General features: G+C 39.0%; 1 protein-coding gene across 1 annotated transcript in view; it reads right to left on the minus strand.

Moving 5' to 3' along the window:
- Positions 1-25,010, minus strand: part of GREB1 (growth regulating estrogen receptor binding 1) — a 139,430-nt gene that overhangs the window by 111,490 nt on the left and 2,930 nt on the right. The window contains exons 2-3 of the mRNA XM_020985304.2: positions 11,503-11,622; positions 6,918-7,094 (exon numbers count right to left, since the gene is read on the minus strand). Coding sequence (XP_020840963.1) covers positions 6,918-7,094; positions 11,503-11,622 — 297 coding nt within the window. The remainder of the gene's footprint in view (positions 1-6,917; positions 7,095-11,502; positions 11,623-25,010) is intronic.

The following is a 25,010-nucleotide window of genomic DNA, read 5'->3' on the forward strand; positions in this document are numbered from 1 at the left end:
AGAGAGAGAGAGAGAGAGAGAGAGAGAGAGAGAGAGAGAGAGAGAGAGAGAGAGAGAGAGAGAGACCAACCAGGTGAACAGATTATCAGGTAGAACTTGCCCAGATATATAAAGACTTGTTTAGGGATCAAAAACAACTAAGTGAGGTGTTTTATTTGTTGTTTTAATGCTATATGCTAAAAAAAAAAAACACCAAGAATTTAAAAACCAGGGATACTAACTTTAAGATACAAAGTTAACAGGCTGAATTGTGGAGTCAACATGACATAGGGAAAAAAACACTGAATCAAGAGGCAAGAGACATGAGTTCAAGACTCACCTATTTACTCCCTGTGAGACATATTAGGTAAATTATTTAATTTCTCTGGACACTAATTTTCTCATCTGAAAATGTGGGCATTGGACTACTTGCTCTCTATGATTCTTATCCAGCTCTAAACTTATGATCTTATATTTGCAAGAAAGGAAAGGTGGAAGAAAACAATCATTTAATAAGTGCCTGTAATGTGCCAGAACAGTGCAAAGTACTTTTAAAATGTCTCATTTGATTCTCAAAACTAGACACCATTAGATACTGGATGTTATGATTATCCCCATTTTCCAGTTGAAGAAACTGAGGCAGAGATTAAGTGATTTGCCCAAGGTCAAGGCAGACTTTGAACTCAGATCTCCCTGACTCTAAGCCCAGCACTCTATCCACTACACCAACTAATTGTTTTTAAAACCTTAAAGCATTATGGAAATGTGCTGTCATTAGCAAAAATAATGTCAATACATAAAGAATCTGTGTAAAGAATCAGTTGGGAAATACCTCCACCACACAGATTGCAACCCACCTATAACTTAGTAGACAGTCTTTAATGCCAAAGCCTCAGAGAGACTGAATGACTTGCCCACAGTCACACAGCTAACATTATGTGTTAGAGGCATGATTTGAATGCAAAGATTCCTGATTCTATCTTCAGCACTCTAACCAATACTAAATCTCTAGCAATAGTAATGATTTTGCATTACTTCAACTAAGTTCAAAAAATAGATATATGTTAACTTGCTTCCAATCTCAATACATATATTATCTGTAATTCATCAGCGTAAATGAATGAATGAATCCCTTTGAAGATAGTCACCATATCCACTCTGTGTCTTAGCAAATTATCTTTGAAGATGCTATAAGCAAAAAATTTCAGTCACCCTATAGTGGCAACTTTGAACTCAATCTTCTTCAGTGTTATTTACTTCATTTTTAAGCACTGAATCAAGTTGTTTTTTTTCTTGACCAAAACCAATCCACCAACCCAATATAGTCAAGGCCCTTCATCTTCAAAATCCTCCTTATCACATATTACAGCATTTTGTCATTTCCTAATTTGATTTGGCTCAAGTGATTTTTCTCCCCACCAGGGGGGCCAGGAATGCAATGATAAAAACTAGACAGTCCTTGTGTTCAAGAAATGTACACTCTACAAGGCACATTACTCCCAATAATGTAGTGAAATAACATAGTATTATTCCTACTTTACAGATAAAAAGACTAAGGCCCAGAAACCTGAAACCTTTGCCCAAATAGCTAGGGAGTGGCAAAATCAGGATTTGAATGCAGGTTTTTTGACTCCAAATTCTGTGCCCTCTCTCCCATGCCACACTGTTGCTTGTACTTGTATAAAAGATAGCAAAAATGTATTTGATTCATGAGAAGAAACAGTTGGGTGGCTATTTGTTGCTAGAGGAAGTGTCAATAGCTTTTTTTCATTCCTCCATGATGACATTTTGACCCTATTTCCTAGCTTTCTTCATATCTCAGGCAAATTGCTGAATTCTATACAAAACTTTCCTGATCATGCTCTCTCCTTCCTCAAATTAACTAGAATAGGCTTATCTGTGTATATACTGCACCCTACCTTGTCCCTAGTAGAATGTAAATTCAATATGCCAGTGCCTAGCACAATGCCTGGCACATAACAGGCATTTAATAAATAAATATTTGTTGACTGACCAAGAACAATAATTGTTTCATTTTCATCTCTAAATCTTGAGTACCTAGTGCAGAGCCTTTCATGGAAACACTAAATGTTCAATTGAATTGAATTATAAAAGTCTTGACAAAAGATTTTTGGCTTTTCATTGGACAGGTGAAAAAGGAAGACCACTCCCATACCACAATATTAAATAGTTCCTATGTCATTCTTGCCATAGTGGGTAAATGGATGAACTTGGTGGTATATTTATAGGAAGAAAGAATTTGTTTCTGGTAGATTAGAGTCTGAGCAGCAGTGTCAAACTCAAAGAGAAACCATTCCCTGTAAAGCTACATTTTGACTTAGAAAACCACAAATTAACATGATCTATGTTGTACCGTATTTTATTTATTTTGTTAAACACTTCCCAATTACATTTTAATCTGGTTCCCTCCGCAAGCCAGAGTTTTGCTGGGCATGGGTTTGGCAGCTCTGATCTAGAAAACATTTTGGGTTATATTAGTGGCACAATGGATAGAGTGCTGGATCTGGAGACAGAAAGATTCATCTTCCTGAGTTCAGACCTGGCTTCTGACTCGTACTAGCTGTGTAACACTAAACAAGTCACTTAACCCTGTTTGCCTCAGTTTCTTCATTTGTAAAAAAAAAAGTGAGCTGGAGAAGGAAATGTAAAACCATTCCAGTATCTTTGCCAAGAAAACCCCAAATGGGGTTACAAAGAGTCAGAAACAACTGAAAGAACTCAACAACAAAAGCAGAAATTAAACAACAGGAAGACACATAATTACACATTATAAACTAGCGGTGTTATTGGAACACTGGGACCTCATTCCAAGAATATCAGCAAATAATTCTAATGACAATGAGAGTAAAATACAAAATGGAAGCAATGAGACCTTACCAAACCACTAATTTTTTTTGAAAAGTAGGCATAAGAAACATGAGAGACTGTAGGCTAGGATAATAATCCTCATGATGACCTAAGAATCACAAAAGAGGATTAGCAAGTTAAAAATCAATCAACCAACAAGCATTTTTTTAAAGTGCCTACTGCGGGCCAGACTCTGGGGGTACAAATACAAAGAATAAAACAAACCCTATTTTCCAAGAGTTTGTATTTATAGTACATTTCATTATCACTCACAAAGTGACTCAAAAAATTCCCTCCAAGTGAACTCTCACCATCTGAAGAACAGAGTCCAGAGGCTGTTTGTCAAAGAACCAGAGAACTTCAAAACCTCCTTGCCAGTCTCTTTTTCACCTTCAGAGTAAAAAGCCTTGCTCCCCTACTACAACCACCACCACCAAGGAGGATGAATGGAGAATTCTTTTCTCCAATATAAAATTATCAGTTAATAGGATTTAGAGCTAGAAGGGACCTTAGAGGTCATCTACTCCCATCCTCTAGAGAGGTAAAAGGACCACTCACAGTCACCCAGACAGTAAATAGCAGATCTGGGATCCAAAGCCACATCCTCTGACTCCAGACCCAGGTAGGAAGAATTTTTATAAGATTTTCATTTCTCCCTCTAGGCCTTGCTTTCAGTGCTATAGGCAGGACAAAGCTTGAGCAGACACCTGGCTTTTAATTCTGTGACTTTTTCTCTTACAAAGTTCCTCAAGCAGGACCCTTTGTCAAATCACACAACAAAACTCAGTTCAAAATGAGAAGTAAAAAAATCACTGCTTCCCTAAGATATAACCCAGCCTTGGTTTTATAGGCCACTAAAAGGCACTCAGCTTTAGTCACTGGTATGCTGCTGTAGGGAGATAATCTTCCTCCTGAGGAGCCATGGGGGTTAATGGCAGGAAGCCCAAACAGTTGTCAAATGGGCAAGCCTGAGACATAAAGCATTATTCTAAAAGAAAAAAGCATCAGTTATTACCAACTGTCCCTTATTGCCCATTGCAGGAGCCTGTTTAGCAGGCAATTAAGAAAGATACTACTTCCTCTGTGCAACTGCCTAAGGAGTTTAAGTTGTTAACAGGCCTGGGTACTGAATGAATTGAAAGATTCCTGTCTCTAAGGCCACAACCCTTGCTTGATTTACCACCTTCTCAATTCCTTTATAGTCACACTCAGTGGCATTCTGACCCATCTACTGCCACAAGATCAAATACAAACAAGCTACCATACCTGGCTCCTCCAAAGCACATCTGCCCCATCAGCCGCCAGTTGCTGGTATCATACTCAAGTTAATACCAAAATCTTTACTCCTTTTCTAATCTTTGTGCAGTGAAAATGGAAATTTCTGGGATCCTTCCTAATTTACTGAGTTGCTTACAAAAGGAGAATTTTACTTCAAAGCTAGCTAAAAACTTTTCTGTTCTCATTACCCTGATTGCCACCCAGAGTCCACAGATTGTCTCAAAACAGCAGGAGGCAGAAACTTTTTGTGCACAAAGAATGCGTGAGTGAGCAGCTAAGCGACCTTGAACAAGTCACCTTTCATGGCTGGGCCTAGTTACTTCATCAATCAAAAGAAAAGGTTAGACTAGCGTTATGTCTAAGGTCAATTCCACCTCTGAGATTATCCAGTTCTATGCTTTCCTCCTTCCCTTATTATATTGTTACTCTGCTAAAACAGCCAAATTTAAAGATATTTTTTCCATAAACTCACAAACTATGCTCAATTAGGACAGGAATGAGAGCTGAAAGAGACTTAGTTCAGTTCCTCAGTTCTATAAGTGAAGAAATCAAGGCAGAGGGAGGTTTCTCACTTTCTGAAAATCAGAGCTACTTCATGACAGAATTTTGACTAGGACCTAGGCAACCTGGCTTCCAAGTCCAGAACAACAGGTCTTCTCTCACTCTGGCACAAAGAAGCCCACCACTCAATCTTGTTTTGGTTTTGGTCCTTCTCCAAAAGTTTAGTAAGGTTGAATATCCCGAAGCAAAGAGGAATAGTACTAACATCTGGAAAACCCCTCTTAAAGCAAGAAATCAGCAAGAGAAACCTACTGGTGAATTAAAGGGCTGGTGAGAATGAGAGTGAGTCTCAAAAAAATCAGCAAAAAGCTAGCCCAGCTAGTCTGACCAAGAACTGAATGAGAAATCCTTCTGTAACATCACCAAAAACTGGTCTCTAAGAGTCGCTGCTTGATTACTTCCAATGAGAAGGTACTCCCTACCTCCCAAAGCATCCTTTTGTATTTTGGGACAGCTCTTATTTGGGGTGGGGGTTATTTTTGTTTTTTGAAACTGGTTCTCCCTGTCTCACCCAGGCTGGAAATACAGAGTCCACTCTCTGACCTGTTCCCAGTACTGATCTCTGATCTGCATGAAAAACTTTGACCTGCTCCATTTCTAACCGGGGCCCCTCCTTAGGCAGCCTAGAGGCCCCCATCTCCCAGGAGACTAGTGACATATTGGTACCAAATTTAGTGCAGACATTCAGTTGGCTTAGCCCTACTTCAACTCAGAACTCTCAAGCTCAAAGGATCTGCCAGCCTCAGCCTCCCCAGTAGCAGGTATCATAGGCATTCACCATCACACCCAGCAATAGCTCTAAGTCTTAAGAAAATTTTTCCTTATAGTGAGCCAAAATCTGGCTCTCTGCAGCATCCACACACTGCTACGACTTTCATTCTCTGAGGCCAAATAGAATAAGCAATCAATTCCTCTTCCATGTGACAGTCCTTCAGCTACTTGAAGAAAGTTATCATGAACCTGAGTTTTCCATTCTGCAGGTTTAATTATCCCTATCCTTCAGCTAATCTGCAAATGGCAGGTTTTCCAGCCATCTTCAGTGGCTCTCAATTATGTCCAGTATCAAACATAAAGTCCTTCATAAACTCTTTGACCTAATAAGAGTGGCCTTGCTGCTCCTCAAAGGAGACACTCTTCCCAATTCCTATTTTCAGTGGATGTGCAGAGAATTCCATAACCTCAGTTCTCTCCTTCCTTATCTTCATCTCCTGGCTTCCCTGAAGTCCCAACTAAAACTTCACCTTCTACAGAAAGTCTGTCCTGATCTCCCTTAATGTAGTGTCTTTTCTCTGTTGATTTTTTCCCCAATTTTCCCTGTATATAACTTGTTTATACACAGTTATTTTCACATTGTCTCCCCCATTAGACTGTGAGATCCTTGAGAGCAAAGACTTTCACAGTACCTGGCACATAGGTGCTTAACAAATATTTATTGACTGACTTTTGCCTTTCTCTGTATCCCCAGTGCTTAGCACAGTGCCTGGTAGATGGTAGGTGTTTAATAAATGCTTGTTGACTCAAGTCTAATCATCATAGTCACTTTCTTCTGGATACACTCCAGCTAGATCTTTCATAAAAGGTCTTTAACAGTAATTAATTTGAGTAACATTTTCAGATTTAGAAAGCACATGCTAGTATCAAAGCCTGTGAGGTAAATACATATTTATCCCTATTTTACAGGGAAGGAAACAGGTTCAGAGGGAGGGGAAATGATTAGCCAATGGACACATAGCAATCAGCAAAATCAGGACTTAAACTCATGTACCCTAAGTTCAATGGCCTTTCCATCACATCCACAGTACTTAAATTCACGTTATCTTTTGCAAAGAAAGAAAACATTTAGAGAAATGACTTACTACTGAATGATCTGAAAAACAATCATAGGGTTCATAGACCCCTAATGGGTCCATGTAGTTTTCAGGTGAACCATGAACTTAGATGGAAAAAAAATACATCTTTATTTTTCTCTTCTTTAACTGAAATTTAGCATTTCCTTCAATTATTTTTAAAAACTATTCTAAGAAGTGATCCATAGGTATCATCAGACTGCCAAAGGGGTCCAAGACACACAAAAGGCCAAAAGCCACTGATACAGGATAATGATCACAACTAAAGATCTCCTGCAAAAAAAGTTTTGTTTTGTGGCTATTTTAATGCCATTTCCCCTGCCCCATACATGCATCTACACAAAAGAACAACTCTGAATCTGCCTTTGCATATATTTTACTTACCCAGGAGAGCATTGTGCCCATTATCATCTGGTAGGAATCTTTTATCAACAGCACAAACTAGAAGGTGGTCTGGCAGATTGGGAGACTTTGCCCCAACGAGGAGAAAGCCTGAAGGTACTTCAATTGGTTCATTAGAAATGGATACAAGTCGCAAGTCTTTTCCAGCTTGACAAAAACCTGGGGGAAAAAAAGAAACATGACTAATACATATTTCTAACTGACTTTCATAAACCAAGCATTCACTCAGATATCATGCCAAACTTGTTTTTCAGTAAATAAACAAAAGTCCCGCTTGTGATTAGCACATATCACATAATGGCATAACCAATATTCATATCAGGGATTCATGATTTTGTTGCTATGGCTGTTGGCAGATCAGAGCTCCTCCAGGCTTAGAAGAGAAATTCACAAGTTTCTAGGAACCATACAACTGATCACCTGGTAACCAAACTTCTGGTAATAGAGCTCTCCACATTTTGCTAGAGTGCTCTTCAGAAGAGGCATACAATTTGTGAAAGAGCCCAATTTCAGAGTCCTTCCAGATGGCTAAGACCTGCCTGTGTGCTTCACTCCACTAGCAAAACTTGAGACTCTAAAATAAAAACAATAATAATAGTTAGTACTTATAGAGTACCAGCTATGTGCTAGGCACTGTGCTACGTGCTTTACAAATATCTCATTTGATCCTCATAACAACCCTGGGCTTTGGTTGTTTTTAATCAATCAATCAATAAACATGTGACTGCCAGTCACTATGCTAAGCATTGGGGATACAAAAAGAGGCAAAAGACAGTCCTTGTCCTAAAGGAGCTTATGATGCAGTGGGGGAGACAACATGCAAACAAATATATACAAAGCAAGCTACATGTGGGTTAAATAGGAGATAAGTAACAGAGGGAAGGCAGTGGAATTAAGAAGGGTTGGGGAAGGCTTCCTGTATAAGGTGAGATTTTAGTTGGGACTTAAAGAAAGCAATGAAGGTCAATAGAAAGGAGAGAGATTCAAATCTGGCCTCAGACACTTGACACTTACTAGCTGTGTGACCCAGGGCAAGTCACTTAACCCTGATTGACTCACCAAAAACAAAAAACAAAAACAAAAAAAGAAAGAAAGAAAGAAGAGAGAGTATTCTAGGCATGGAGTGGACAGCCTGAAAAAATTCCCAGACTCAAGAAATGGAGTGCCTTGTTTTTGGAACAGCCAGAAGGCCATTGTCACTGGACCTACGAGTACATATTAGGAAGTAAGGTATAAGAAGACTGGAAAGGTAGGAGTGGGCCAGGTTAGGAACGGTTTTGAATGCCAAACAAAGCATTTCATATTTCCTCCTGGAGGCACTAGGAAGCCATTGGAGTTTATTGAGGGGAGGGGGAGGACCTGCTGGGCTGTGATATAATCAGACCTTTGTTTTAGGAGAATCACTTTAGTGGTTGACAGGAGAATGGATGAGTGGGGAGACACTTGAGGCAGATGGACCCACCAACAGGATATAGCAATAATCAAGGCGCAAGGTATTGAATGTCTGAACTAGTTGAAGAAACTGAGGTAAATAGATTGCTCAGGGTCATGTAGCTAGTATGTGTCTAAGGCTGGATTTGAACTCAGGTCTTTCTGACTTCAGGTCTAGATCTCTATTCACTGAACCACCTAGCTGTCTCTATACCATCTGTTTATCACCCCAATGGAGCATCAGAGAACTTCAGTAGAGGTATCTCATAAGAGGTAAGGGATTTGGAGCTGGAGGAGAACTTAGAAAGTATTCATTTAAATCTCTTTCTTATACAATTGAGGAAGAAGGGGGGCCTAAAGACATGAAGTCAGAGGTTCCTGGGAATAAGTCAGGTAGGCTTGGGTTCAGATCCCAATTCTATTACACATGACCTGTGTAACCACTTTTAAGTGATTTCACCTCTCAGTTTCCATTCCTGAACCTGTAAAATTATTATTCCTCAAGATACAGAGGTAGCAAAATAAATAGATGAATGAATAAATAAATAAAAAGATACAGAGGAAGTAAGGGAGGCAGATTTAAAGCAAAGTTGTCTAACTCCAAATCCCCTGCTCTACCCACTTTACCATAAAGCCTCTTAAAATAATAGGCATTTAAATAAGAGATGTCATTCAAAAGTAATAAAAACAAATTATAATAAACTCACTTATCTACAAAACCCTAAAGCTTAATTTTTAATACTATAATTTACACTTTTTTAATACTATAATTTACCCTTTTTAAAAAAAATGTCAAGTCAACAAGTTATGATATCTGGATTTCTTTTGAAAATTGACTTCCCGTGGATGTCCTGAACTCTACATACACTCAATATACTGTTTCACTATTTGTTGCTATGGCCTATTGAAAGTGATATTAGTGAGAGTCCCTGCTCCCACACCTGGACTTCATCAAAGACATATTAGGTTCTCAGGTTGACAGCCTGAGTGTGAATTCATTCTGAGTTTGCCCATAGAAATAATGTTTAAAATGTGAGGTATCCACCATATCTGGAGAGCTCAAAGGTTTATAAATTGCTTTCTTTATAATGCAGTGAGGGAATCAGTAGAAGTTATTATAAGGTCTATACTCATGTTGTAAATGGGGAAACTGAGAGATGGCAGAGCCATCACTATCAGTTTTGGTACTTTGACTAATTCAGTCATAGAGGAGGGCAGGCAGCCTCCTAGGACTCTGCCAGGCCACTGAATGAGAGCAGCACTCCTCCCACAAAACTGTTTAAAGGGAGAGAGCACTAACTGATAGCTTTCTATTTTGAGAAGCTATTCATTAGGTTCTAAGCTCAATTGCTTCTACCTAGAAGAAGGAACGCAAATACTCCTAGTACCAGTGGACAGAGTACCAGGCCTGGAGTCAGTAAGACCAAATCCAGCCTCAGATACTTACTAGTCCTGTAACCCTGAACAAGTCACTTCACCCTGTTTGCCTCAGTTTCCCCATCTGTAAAATGATCTGGAGAAGGAAATGGCAAACCACCCCAGGGTCTTTGCTAAGAAAACCCCAAATGGGGTCACAAAGAATCAGATGCTACTGAAAATGATATAACAGGAACAACAAATCCTCTAAATTTCAGTGTCCTTGGAGTAAAGCCCCCATACGGCCCTTGCTCTGGGTCTAGTTAAATGCATTGCCCCTGATCACATGTCCAGTAGGCACCAGTGCCAAGACTCAAACCTTATAACTCCAAATACAGTATCCTTTCCATTCTGCCTGAGCTGGTTAGGCTATACAGGATTACTAACACTGTTATTCAGGTACATTACAAATTAAATGAACTTGTGAGATAGTTTGGGAAACTCACAATCCATTGTCACTTTGTGCTCCAAGTTCCAGTGTACAAACTTCCGGCATACAACCTGCTCTTAATTTTAACTATTTGTGGATCTACTAAGGAAGATATGATTCTGTTTGCCACATGAAGGAATCTAGACACCCAACATAGCTCGTTTTATGAGATACGGTCCTCACACCTTTCTTGCCCTTCAACCCCCTACCCTCTTCACTGAACTTAAGATTGTAGGAAGAATACTGGATGATTCTTCTGGGTTCCTGGGGTCATACCTATGCTATGTACTAGTCTATAGGATCCTGGGCAAGATCACTTAACCTCTCCTGTCCTCATCTATCAAATGGAAGCATTGGACTACCTGATCTCTAAGGTCCTTTCCAACTGTAAAGCTATGACTCATCTGTGGTCCTTCTACCACATAGGCCAGGAGGCCATCTCCTGTTACAGCAGAATCAAAGGCATGCCTTCCTTATGGGAACTGAGAAATATATGAAAGATAACAAAAGAACACAAAAGAGGAGGAAAATCATAGTAATCGCTCAAATTTATTTATCACTTCTTGGTTAAAAAGCACTTTCACATAAATGATCTTATTTAATCTTCAGAATAGGCCTATGATGTAGCCGGGGTATAAATTATTCACCCTATCCCCACTACACTCATCATGTGACTCGGCCAAAGTCACAAAGCTAACAAATGGCAGACCCAGGACTGAAACCCAAAACCTTCTGGCTCTTAAGTACAACTTTCTTTCCACTATACTACCTTGTCTCTCAGTGATTCTACCATGTGCTACACTTTTGTCACTGGGTCTTTTTCCAAAGTCCTCAATGGCCATGGCACTGCTGTCAAAATTATATGATAGTCCAGGACAAAAGGGTTCAGCCACCTTGTCTTCATGGTTTGGTTTAGCAAAAACAACAACACAACAATAACACTGGATTTAGAGTCAGAAGACCTGGATATGCATCCTGTCTTTGCCATTTACTAACTGTATAACCTTGAGCAACTCTCTTTGAGTCTCAGTTTCCTCATCTGTAAAATGGGGGAAAATAGCACCTGTAAGACCTACACCTCACAGGGTTTTTTAGACTCAAATAAGCTCATGTGCATTATACACTTCTACAAACTTTAAAGCACTATGTAAATGACCCCTATTATTTTAACTATAATTAAAACTTAGGGATTTGAGCCCAGTGTACTCTAAAAATCATTTCCAGCTCTAGGATCTCTTCACTTAATAGCAAAAAATAGCCCTTTCCCTTGTGATCCAGCAAAATCCTTACCATCTGTGGTACAGCATCCTTCAGGAGGAGGGTGCATCTGATAAAGGTTAAGGGGACCGCTTGACTCCAGTCCTTCCTCTTCCTCTTCTTCTTCATCTTCATTGTCCCCCCTGCTGGCTGCTAAAGGAAAAGAAATAAACATGGCAGGAGACAGTCAATGTTCTATAATGTTGTGAAAATAAGCTTTTTTTTTTCCCCTTGGCCTTTGTTTTCAACAAACCCAGTGGTAAAACCAGAGCTAAACTTGAAAATTAATTTACTTAACAAATATTTATGAAGTGCCTGATATATGTATGGTAGGTGCTGGGTGATTTACAAAATTTGTACAGAATAGACCCTGACCTCATGAGCTTCCTAGTCCAGTACTGAGAAATCACAGGCTCAATAAAGCAATATAATTAATTGAACAAATATTTATTCAATATGAACTATATGAGAGGCCTAATATGGGGTTCTGGGGATATGAAGATGAAAACTGACACATTCTCTGTCCTCAAGGAGCTTACACTCTAGTAAGGGTATTAGAGATATTATACATAATTAAGCACAATACAAAAATGAAATGTGATAGGGCAAGCAGATATCCAGACACAGTGCTCCAGGAAAATGTGAGGCAAAGGAGATTACTTTCAGTTGGAGTAATCAGGTAAGGTTTTGTGGAAGTGGTGGGGTCTGGTATGGGCTGTGAAGAAATGGGAGGATTTCAACAGTTAGAAAGGAAGAAGATCTGTATTCCTATCATAGAGGAAAGTCTATGAGATCAGATGTAAACAAGAGAAATAAAAATGCTGACAAAGGATTGTGGAGGGCCTTAAATTCGGGGCTAAGGAGTTTACATTTTATCCCATAGGCAACAGGGAGCCACTGAAAATTTCATCTCCCTTCTTACACAATTTCACACTCAGAAATCCATTCTTATATATGTTTGTGCTCACTTCTATATACATTGTAGATGCTCAAGAAGCACTTGCTAACTGATTTTTTTTCCATCTGTACTTTAAATCATGTATTACAGCCTTATGCATCAATGTGCCCTTTTTAAAAGTTTTAACAGTTGGTTTAACAGTTGGTTCAAAACATACCTATGATTGAAGGTTTGGTTTTGCTAGAATTTACCTTAACTCTGTGTCACCAAATAGGCCAATTTCTGCATGTAGATTGTCATTTACATGTAGCATATATTTTCTGCCTCCACCAAAAAAAAAAAAACCCTAGTTCCTCATCATGGCTTGGAGTTGACCTTGGCTTCTCCCAAGTTGGGCCAGAAGAGCACAAGATCTGGAAGAAGCATGTTGAGGCAAGACACTGTGAGCACCATTTAAGGACTAGACTAGTTAGATGCAGAGAGGTTCATGGCCAAAAAGTTAGCCATGCCACAAAACTTATTAAGCCACAACAACACATGATAACCACATACTAAGGCACAGAGGGGCTGCTTTCTATTTTCAAGGGTAAAAAAAATTCACATGCACAGAAAAATCATAGATCTTTAAAATAAGTATATTTCTTAACCATTATTCTAAGACTTTAAATCCAGTGCTCTTTCTACTAAACCATTAAAAAGAGCACTAGGCCAAGGTCACAGTTTGAGCCTCATGAGTTCATTAGCTCTGTCTTGATCGAGGGTGTTTATTAAAATCTACTAGAGTGGTCAGTCTTCTGGCAAACACAGGGCTAGGAGGTTTGTGACCAACCATATCTGAAGGGGGGAGGCAGGAATTCAGAACAAAAGAAATGAGGTCCATAGTAGGAGCCTCACAGTGGCCCTGCCTGGCCTCTTTTGTTCCAGCCTTTCCCCTATCTGTTAACAGGAAGAGAAGACCAAGAGGATCATGATGGGCAAAGGATAAATGCAGCGTGTTTCAGACTCACACAGTTCCTACAGGTAAGCAAAAGTAGATTTGGTACAAAAAATGGGAGTCAGGGGCATAATATTCACCTAAGAGTACAGAAGGGATAAAAGGACTTCCTAGCCCTAAGTCATATGACTGAGGCAAACGCATTGATCCTTCTGGAAAGAAGCGAGTTCAGAGTCAGATGAAATGCATGTAGGCTCTAATCATCCATCTAGCTGGGAAAGAAGGAAAGAGAGAAAGAGAGAGAGAGAGAGAGAGAGAGAGAGAGAGAGAGAGAGAGAGAGAGAGAGAGGAGGGAGGAAGTGAGGAACAAAGGAAGAAAGAAAGAAAAAGGAAAGAAGGAAAGGAAAGGAAGGGAAAGGAAGGGAAAGGAAGGGAAAGGAAGGAAAGGAAGGGAAAGGAAGGGAAAGGAAGGGAAAGGAAGGGAAAGGAAGGGAAAGGAAAGGAAGGGAAGGGAAAGGAAAGGAAGGGAAAGGAAGGGAAAGGAAGGGAAGGGAAGGGAAAGGAAAGGAAGGGAAGGGAAAGGAAAGGAAAGGAAGGAAAGGAAGGAAAGGAAAGGAAAGGAAAGGAAAGGAAAGGAAGGAAAGGAAAGGAAAGGAAAGGAAAGGAAAGGAAAGGAAAGGAAAGGAAAGGAAAGGAAAGGAAAGGAAAGGAAAGGAAAGGAAAGGAAAGGAAAGGGAGGGAAAGGGAGGGAAGGGAAAGGAAGGGAAAGGGAGGGAAAGGGAGGGAAAGGGAGGGAAAGGGAGGGAAAGAGGGAAAGGGAGGAAAGGAAAGGAAAGGAAAGGGAAAGGAGGAAAGGGAGGGAAAGGGAGGGAAAGGGAGGGAAAGGGAGGGAAAGGGAGGGAAAGGGAGGGAAAGGGAGGGAAAGGGAGGGAAAGGGAAAGGGAAAGGGAAAGGGAAAGGGAAGGGAAGGGAAGGGAAGGGAAGGGAAGGGAAGGGAAGGGAAGGGAAGGGAAGGGAAGGGAAGGGAAGGGAAGGGAAGGGAAGGGAAGGGAAAGGAAGGGAAAGGGAAGGGAAGGAAGGGAAGGGAAGGGGAAAGGGAAAGGGGAAGGGAAGGGGAAAGGGAAGGGGAAAGGGAAGAGGAAGGGGAAAGGGAAGGGGAAGGGGAAAGGGAAGGGGAAGGGGAAAGGGAAGAGGAAGGGGAAAGGGAAGAGGAAGGGAAAGGGAAGGGGAAGGGAAAGGGAAAGGGAAGGAAAAAAAAAACCACTTGGCCCCTAACAGCTAAGCTTCAGGGAGCTGACAGATCCAACCTCTTCATGGAGAGAAAGCCACAACACTACTGCTCTCTGAGGTCTGCTTTTCTTATTAAAAGAACTAAAGTTTAGCCTCTAAGCTTCAAAAAAAGGGATTAAATAAATTCTTCCTCTTATGGGGAAGAAGTAGCACCATATTTCTCAGTTTCCCAGTTCCTATTCCAGTTCCCAATTAGCTACAGAAAGGGAAGGCCTGGCCACCAAATATCAGAAATCAATTCACAAGTATTTATTAAGCACCTAATTACAGTATGTACCAGCTGGGATAGTAGGGAAAAAAAACCTCAGAACTAGTTATCAGCCTGGTCTTGCCACTAATTTGCTTACAATGAGAGAGTTGGCTTAAACAATCTCTCAGGTTTCCCTTCAGTTCTGATGTTATGTTACCTGGACCTGAAGACTATCTTTGTAGTCTTGAAAAATTGGTAATCAAGTTAGGGCTTCCTGAGAGACAAAGGAAAATTTTCACAGTGCGCCCCTCCCCCTTCATCAAAAAAGCCTTGGTACTCACACCTTGTCAGTTGCCTCTACCTGCTGGACCCCTATGAATGGAAGGTGGAGAACTTCCATTTAAAGAGGTCCAGGTGGGCCATCTCTTCATTTCTCACACTGGCTGCACATTTTTGAACTTCATCATGCTTCATCATTATGAATCATCAAATCAGCCTCGGTACTCATACCTCATCAGTGCCTTCTACCCCTCTGAAGAGAAGTGATGAACCTCCATTTAAGGAAGGCCCCAGACCAGCCATCTCTTCATTTCCCATCTAGTTTAACTACTTTGGACTGGGTACCTTCTGTCTCCCTCACCCCCTTTCAGCTTCCTTTTGTGTATTGTCTTCCCCCACTAAATAGTAAGCTCCTTGAGGGCTTCATTTAATGAAAAAGAAATATTCTTTATTTTAGCCTGCACATTTCTGGCTGTTAAAATAAAAATATCTGAGTTACAATTGCCAAGGGAACTCTAACAATCTCCATAAATATGCAGGGAAGATAAAGGTTGAGCTCCTACTGGAATGGGAACAGATAAATGTTCTCCTATAAATTCACAGAAGAGAATCATAAAAATCAATTTTCCTCTGGCAGGTTGTGAGTGGAAACTCACTAGGACCTGAAGCAAGAGACAAAGTCCTGTTCTAGTTTCTATTTGAGGGAGACTCAAACTCCAAAGAGATGAATTTACTAACCTCTCTATCCCAGTTGGAGATAACACACAAAAACCTACACTGGCCAAATGAAAAAATAATAATGGAGCTTTATCAGAGAAACTGATGCTAGGTGGAAGCTCCTACTGTACTTGGAGGTAAATAGCCTGTCTTAGAATCCTGGATCTGATGCTTCCTAGCTACATAAACCTGGGCAATGACTTAAGCTCTCCCAGACTTAGTTTCCTCCTCTCTTTTTTTTTTTAATTTTTTTTTTTGGCTAGGCAATGGGGTCAAGTGACTTGCCCCAGGGTCACACAGCTAGTAAGTGTTATATGTCTAAGGCCAAATTTGAACTCAGGTCCTCCTGACTTCAGGGCCAGTGCTCTATCCACTGCGCCACCTAGCTGCCCCGAGTTTCCACCTCTCTTAAAGAGAAGGTTGAACTAGATCATGGGTTCTTAACCTTGAGTCATTAACTTATTTTTAAGATATTTTGGTAACTATATAATTGTTTTCATTTGTAATCCTATATATTTTATATTTATATTATGCATTTTAAAACATTATTCTAAAAAAAAAAAGGCCATAGGCTTTACCAGACTGTCAAAGGAGTCCACGACAGAAGAAAGATTAAGGACCTCTTTACTAGATGACCTAAAACCCCTTCCAGCTCTAGTATGCTACAATCCTATGATCTGAGGACCATAAAAAAAAAAAGTAAAGGCATTTATTGTTTCAACAAGCAGACTGGTTTTTTGGACACTCATCCTAAATATTACAGAATCATCACTATATGGTCACTGATTTAGAGCTGGAAAGGACCTTGGAGATCATCTATTCAACCCTCTTCATTTTACAAATGAGAATGAAGAATTAACCTACTTTGAAAAATGATTCATAGCTGTGTTAAATTATTGCTTTTCACTTCTACTACTTTTAGCTCATTTTGTCTTCTCAGAGTGACTCAAATTTATATAGCGCTTAATAAGATTTACCTAGTAGTTTTATCACAACAAAGCTGTGAGTGTGAAATGTGAATATCATGATCCCCATTTACATTTGAGAAAAGTGAAATTCCAAGAGGTTAAATAATTTTTCAATGGTAACAAGGGGTCACAAAGTTTCAGAGCCTTCTCTTGAATGCAAATCCTCAAACTTTCAGCTCAGTTCTCCCTCCATTATACAATGTTACACTGATAATACAAAACTTGAATACCAAAAAAGCCACATGGCAGCCACCATCACATTCTCTTCTCAGCTGCTTCCAAGAGTCAACTGAATGCAACCGTTATTTTACAGGGATGAACATGGGGATCAACTCATACCAGAAAATTTTATTTATATGGATTATATATGTGTATATATAATATGTATGTATATATGTGTATATATATATATATATATGCATATCCATACATCCTTGTATTACCAAATATTCTCTTCCCATCTACTTATAGGAGTCAATTGAATTCAACCATTATTTAGCAGTGGTCAACAAAGAAACAGAGTTATACCAAAAATTACATTTATATACTTACATGTAATTATATTATATATTACATATATACATTTATATATAATATGTTTGGATTTCTACCCCAACAATAGATGATTACAACATACTTGGCCAACAGAACCCATTCTAGGCTCTGAGCTCATGAGTTCAACAGCAATATCCAAATTCTATACCTCTCCCAGCACCTTGCCTCTGCACAAAAAAGCACAGAATCTCAGAATTGGGAGTCATCAGAATCCATCCAATCCTATTCATACCTGACCAAGAATCCCCTCTCTGTAGGGTTATGCTGGAGCCAACTCAAACTGGCTCTCTGATCATTAAGTTTTCAATGTGAGCATTTACACCTCAGAAATTGGCAAATGCTAGGAACCAGGGCTTGACTTCTTGTTTTCTCAGTTGTCTAGACTTGAGAAAATAAAGGGAAACGGTGAATGATTCGGATCAAACTTAAAAGTGTGTCATGCGTGCTTTTCCCTCCAGAGGCCAGTTGTTAAAAGCAATTATCAGCACCCCTCTGCCTATACAACACACCCAACAGGGGGCCAGCCAGCCTTTGCTAGAAGTTATCTATGGAAGGGGAACACATTACTTCCAGATGCAAGGTCAAGTCTTATATTAAGCTATAATTTACTTCTTTGCAATTTACAACCTCCAGGGACAAGCAGAACACATTGAAAGCCTTTTCTATGTGACAGCACTTCAAAAAGCAGTAAGCAAACATTTACTAAGTACCTATTATGTGCTTAGCTGCACTAAGCACTGTAGATACAAAGAAAGGTATTATCATTTCAGTGTCTGGGGTCTTATCAGCTGCCAACTATGGAAAGATGGCTATTAGGTCTTCAAGTTAGGTACTCATCAAATATTTAATGAATGGGAAAAATACTATTATTACATGCTTGCCACTAAATTATAAAAACATTCTATTAAGATAATCATAGTAATAATAATTGCTACCATTTATATAGTGCCTTCATGTTTACAAAGCACTTTGATTACATAATGTCATTTGATTTTCACCATAACCCTGAGAGGTAGGTTCTCTTATCCTACTTTTACAGATGAGCAAACAGAAGTTGAACCAGGTGAAAGGAATTGCCCAGGTCATACAGCTTAGTAAGTATCTCAGGTTCAAGTTATCCTGACTCCCAATTCCAGAATTCTATCTACTCTGCTTATGTTATAAGGTGCTTCATAATATGAAATAGAAAAAAATGGAGAAGATAATACAACCTCAAACAAGAGGCAGCATTGGCGTAGTGAAAGGAACTTTGGGCTTGGCGTCACAAGACCTGGGTTCAAATTCTGTATCCACCCCTTTCTTGTCATATGACATTGGCCTCATCACCTCACCTTACATCTCCCTCAGTCTCAGCTTTCCTTTCTCTAAAATTAAAATAGCAATATTTGTGCCGCCAAGCTAACAGGGTTGTGGGCAAAGAATTTAATAAACTTCAAAGTACTAGAGAAGTATGCACTATCATCATCTGCCTACATGCATAAAAGGGAAGCTAGATGGCACAGTAGATAGTGCACAAATTCAAGTCTGGCCTCTGACACTTACTAGCTGTGTGACCCTGGACAAGTCACTTAACCCAGTTTGCCTTAGTTTCCTCATCTGTAAAATGAGCTGGAGAAGGAAATGGCAAACCACTCCAATTAGTTTTGCCAAGAAAACCCCAGATGGGATCATGAATAATCAGATGTGACTGAAACAACTGAACAGCAACCACAACATGCATAAAAATGTGACCAACATTATACCTCCAATGGGGTCTTAACTAAAGAGCAGATGCACAACTTTTAAATATAAACCGAAAAATGAATTAAAGAGCAAACACTTCAAGATGTACCATGATACAACCAGTATATGAGACAATCTACACTGGCTATTTCACTAAATGATTAAAAAAGTGGAACATTAATAACGTAACTACTTCTACCTGATTAGACAAGCTTATGGCATTGACACTTACTATCTGTATGACCCTGGGCAAGTCACTTAACTCTGATTGCCTCACCAAAAGGCCAAAAAAAAAAAAAAAGCTATGGCAAAAATGTATGCCAAACAACACCAAGATAAAACCAATTATCTTCAGCATCTAGGCTTACATGGGTCATGCCTCATTTATCTGGCACCATCATGGAATGAATACAGTGTGGCATCAGGGAGTTGCACAGCTAAATGAAGCTTATTTCTTCATGAGCCAGAACTTTTTTAAATATTAGCTATTTTATTGATTTAAAAATAAACCTCAATATTACACTTGTATATGAAGCTTTCTGGATTTTGTGTTTAAGGTTGGAGTGCCTTTTTAGAAGGTTTAATAATTACTCAATGTTATCTAACAGATGTAAAAAAAATTTAGATTAAAAAAATAAGATGGTCATGAGACTAAAAATAAAAATAACAGCAAAAAATGCTGCACAATAAATTAGTACCAGCTATGAGTTTCGGACTTTGTAGTTGACAGACTTCAAGTTTGTTTTCTTCCCTCAACAGGATAAACTTACGGAAAGTACTCGGTATTTTTTCTAGGAGTGTACAGAATTTTGTTTTTGCTGTAACTGTCAAGTATTTGAAAAAGAATAAAAATTTTATACAGTTATACATATATGCATGCATATACTATCCACACATATACATACTTACACATTTATATATGTGTATATATGCATGTGTACATGGACAGACCCACGTCTATATTGTATATACATACACATGTATGTACATACATATATATATATATATATATATATATATATTGTGTACATACATATACCGAAAGACCGACACTATTTTAGACAGAAATCTTTCTGAAACTTGTTATTTGCTCCCACTGGATACACTTCAAATATCACATCAATGTATGTCCTCTCTTAAATACTACAAAGGGAAAAACCCTTCCATGCCTTTTCATCCTATGTGATCCTTGTCTGGGTTCTCAGAGAGTCTCAATGGAAGAGCTACCTGATGTAAAGAAGGCTCATCTTAGCATTCAGTAGGTACTACCCATACACTGAGCTATCTATCTGCTTTTATCATTCATTCTTATTGTGTGAGACAGCTTGAAATAATGTAGGTAAAACACTTGGCAAACCTTAAAGCTATCTCAAAATGCCAGTTATAATGATGATAATGACATTTCCTAGACAATGTCCCTTATACTCCTTATTAAAATGTAAGTTCCTTAAGAGTAGGGAATTGTTTTCAGTTTTCATTTTTGTATCCTCAGTACCTAGCACAATCTCTGGCACACAGTAAGTGATTAATAAATGCTTTTTGATTGAGTGATCCTTATTCAGCTCATCTCTGGTAGTCTGATACAGCCTGCTTATGTTTGCAATGTGTCTCTCCACTGCCCTTTGCGTAACCCGCAGTTTTGATTCTTCAAACCACGAAACATACTATTTGATAATGCCCATAATTTAAATCATTTAGTTTTTTCTCAACAACTTCAGTAGTCTTCTCCCATTATCTCATATGCTGTCTCTTATGAACACTCTCCTCTATATTACATGGCAACATAATTCTACAACTACTCCATAGTTTTTCTGTCTTCCCCGTGGTGCCAAGCTATCAGTTATAATTTTGGTTGTCATTATATCTGCCTCTAACACCACACAACCCAATTTTCTTTTCTAGTTTTCTGCCAGATAAATAAGATTATTCATAATTGTCTGATAAAATGAATCAGAGGTTTTTAGAGCTGAAGGTGGCTTTAGAGATCATTTCATCCAATCCCCTCACTTAAATAGGAGGAAACTGAGGCACAGAGGTTAGTGACTTGTGCATGATCAGAAAGTGAATTAACAGCACAACTCCTGAGTTCTGCACCAATGTTCTTTCTACTATATTCTTCAAAAAATAAATAAAGGTTCAAGAGAGGGCCTATAAGAAGCAATATGCTCAGCGGCTTTCAGACAATTTCTTAGAATGATATGGAAGCCCCTTCCTTCATGATTAAGACTGTGTTCCTAATCGTTAGAATAATTCAGATAATTACAGATTATTAATAATACAGATAATTACATTTTACATTGTAATTTTGGAGGTGACAGCACTTAGCAGTAATGTCACTGGGAAGGGCAAGAAGGGCTTCATGTAGAGAATGACACTTAAATTGTTTTAAGGATTCAAGGGATTACAGAAGGAACAAGTGAGAAAATAGTGCATTTCAGGTATGGAAGACAGCCAGGACACAGGCACAGGTTCAGGAAACGGAGACCAGTTTGGCTGGACCAAAGAATGCACAAAGAAGAATAATGCACAATAAGGCTTTAAAAAGTAGGTTGGGATGAGATTGTGAAAAATAAATAAAATGTGAAAAGAGTTTCTTGGAACCTTCAAGTAATAGAGAGCCACAGGGTTTTATGGATCATAGGAGTTTACTGGTCAGATCTCTGCTCTGAGAAAATCAGTTTGGCACCTATGTGGAGGATAGAATAGGGAGGGGAAGAGACTTGAGGCAGGAAAAGTAAGTAGAGAAAATGCTATTGTAATAGTCCAGGCTAGGGATAATGGGGGAATGAAATCCTGATTACTGAGAGCTTCACATAACTAACTGATGACCCACCAACCCCTCTGGAGATATCTCCATGCCATGCTACCCTCCCTACTTTCTGCTTCTAGCTTTGGAAATATTAGCCAAATCTATACAACCACTCCTAAAAAGGACATGCAAACCAACTGCCCTCCAGCTCCACTCACTATTACTGACCATCTCTAAGACTTTGCAGTTCAAAAAGCCTGTGTTGTGTATGTGTTGGCTTTTTCTACTTGAATATAAATTCCTTGAAGGCAAAGACTATGTCTCTTTTGTATTTCTATCCCCAGCAATTAGCACAGTGACTATATAGTAAGCATTTAATACTTTTCTATATGCCTATTTATATAAGTATTTAAAAATACACAGACAGTGTCTCCCTATTTACCTTGTATTAAATTGGTGTCAGAATAGCCATCCCTCTCAATAAAATCATGGCCTTTTTTTAAATTAGCACTATAAAGACAACACAGAGGTCAATAGATAATGACTCTAACCTAGAGAAGCTGGCTACAAATTCGAAAGAAGGCAGCATAAGGGGGAGAAATCCTCAGAGAATGAAATCACACACAGCCTTACACAGTTGTAGTCTCTTGTAGCATCCAATGGAAACACATTGTTCTGCGAAGCTGAAAATAACAGGAATTCAGGCTCACAAGTAAATGAAAGATTGACCTTAGTTAAGCCCCTAAAGACAGAGAAAGAACTTGAAAGCCCATCAGCAAAAAAGCAAGATTAAAGGTCAAAGGTCCACATAAGACATTCCAGGACCTTTAGTTGAATCAGTTAAGAGAGTAGTAAGTGGCTCAGCTTCTTTTTTCCCTTCTTCTTTTTCAAAAACCAGGAGCCAACTAAGAGCAGAATTACTTCCTGAAGTTCCAGGGGCAAGGCTAGAGCTTTAAAACATTAATGTTATAAACCACACTATCTTTATCTTGTTCCCCTCAACTCACAAACCCAGGATTCCAAGAGATTAGCAGCTGCATATTGCTGCTAACTGTGAAGGGACAATTTTGTTTTCTGTGTAGATAACAATAACATTTCTATGTGAAGCAGTCTGGTGAGGTGGATAGAGAGCCTACCTTAGAGCTGGGAAGGCTGGCTTAAGTCCAGTCTCCGACGTACCGGCTGTAGGACCCTGAGCAGGAAGACATTTAACTTTACAAAGTTCTAGGCAGCACTCTGAGACTATAAATGGCACAGAAAGGATTTCCCTGTGCTCACTGGTACAAAGTGATCCTTCATCCAGGAGCTCACTATAGATATATAATTCCTAGTCCACGCCCTATCTCTTCTCTACATATACAACAGTGTCTTGAGCTGTATAAAACACTTGCTTGTGACAATCCTATGCCACTCATTAACTGTGTGAACTTGAGCAAAATCACCTCCCTTTCCTGAGCCTTAGTGTCCTATTCTGTAGATGAAAAGAGAAGGGTACACATTTCAAAAAAGTAGTGCAAGGATCTCATTCTTACTTTACAGATGAGGAAACTGAGCCACAGAAGCAAAATGATTAGCTGATATTCACTCAAGTGTGTCAGAAGCAGGATCAAACCCAGATCTCTTGTCTGCAAATCTAGCATCCTTCTGATTAACTACATACACACACACACACACACACACACACACACACACACACACACACATATATATCACACTGTCCTTCCACTTACATTTTGTTTTGATTCCATTATTCAAATTCAATTTGGCAAACACTGATTAATCACTTGCTGTATATAATTCTGAGAGACACAAATTGAACCAGTTCATGTCATAGTGAACCATTTCCATTACCAAATGACACTTTTCCTGATCTTTGCCTACAAAATATATACTTCAAAATTGTGAGAGTGATTTTGTGAGTTGAGGAAGCATTTTAGAAACAAATAAAATGTGCACAGTTTAGGTTTGCTTTGGGGTTTTTTTTCCCTGAGAAGAAAAAAAGGAATGGGAACTGAAAGGTGAATTGAAGAGCCTAGGACAAAAAAAGGAGAAAATGGGTTTTTTTCAACTGGGTAACAGGACCAGACTGAAATGATCCTAAAAAATAAAGACAGTGTTAATGGGGCAAAGGGGTATTTAGAATACAAGTATCCCCCGCAATAAAAATAATCTTTAAGGAGGGAGAGTAGGGAGATAAGAGGCACAGAGACAGACAAAACAAGATGTAGCTTAAACAAACCAGTCTCCACAAGGTTTTATGATGTGGCAAACAGTGGCTTGGAGTTCAGTGCTTTGGCTTACTGTGACATTTAACAAAACATAAGGATTGCCTCTTCTAATTCTTTTTTGTTTCTTTCTCTCCACCCCTTGAAGACATTGAGAAAACAAAGGAGCCAGTTCGGTGCCATGAACAAATGGGAAGATGAGAAATAAGAGAGAGCCTGCCTCTGGTTTTAATACCAAAGTGAACCACTGAACAATCTCCTGACATCTGGAAGCAAACTGTTGACATTCAACCCAGAGGAATGTAAATTGTAAGCCCCAAAAGCTGACCTTGAAAAGCCATTCACTCCCAAAGTACTCTAACCAGATATGGGCATCCTGTGGGGTTAGAATTGTCAAGAATGCAGACACCCTCCTAGTGATGGGGGAAAATCAGTCTACTCCTACACTGAAAAAATAACACAGATCAGAGATCCTAAAAAGCTCTTCTTCCTACTCTCCCCCCACCCACTGTGAGTTGTGATAAAAATAAAATCTACTTCTCAGATACCAATCTGTTCTCACTACTTCTCAAAGCTAAGAAAATAATTATGCAGTGTGGCGCGGTAGAAAGAGAACTGGGCTTCGATTCAGAAGTTTTGGGTTGAGTCTGAGCTCTCCCACTTACTGCTCATGTTACATAGCTAATTGGCTTTATGTTCTCAGATCCTCCGTTTTATCACCCGTAAATAGAAATTGTTATTATTTGCATGGCCTACATCACAGAGTTGTCACTTTTTAAACTAGAAAATGCCATATAAATGTGTTACTATAATTAAAATACTACAAAATACCATACTAATGCTATAAATAAAAACAATAATAGTTTTTTTTTTCACTTAAGTCCTCCTTTACATATACTTTGAGGAGGTCAAAGACAGATGCAAATATCTAATATAGACCCCAAAAAATTATAGAGATATTTTTGTAGTTACAAAGAATTAGGAGAAAAAGTGTGTGCCTATTGATTGGGGAAT

This window comes from Phascolarctos cinereus, unplaced genomic scaffold, assembly GCF_003287225.1.
Source record: "Phascolarctos cinereus isolate Bilbo 61053 unplaced genomic scaffold, phaCin_HiC Scaffold_2;HRSCAF=192, whole genome shotgun sequence".
NCBI lineage: Eukaryota > Metazoa > Chordata > Mammalia > Diprotodontia > Phascolarctidae > Phascolarctos > Phascolarctos cinereus.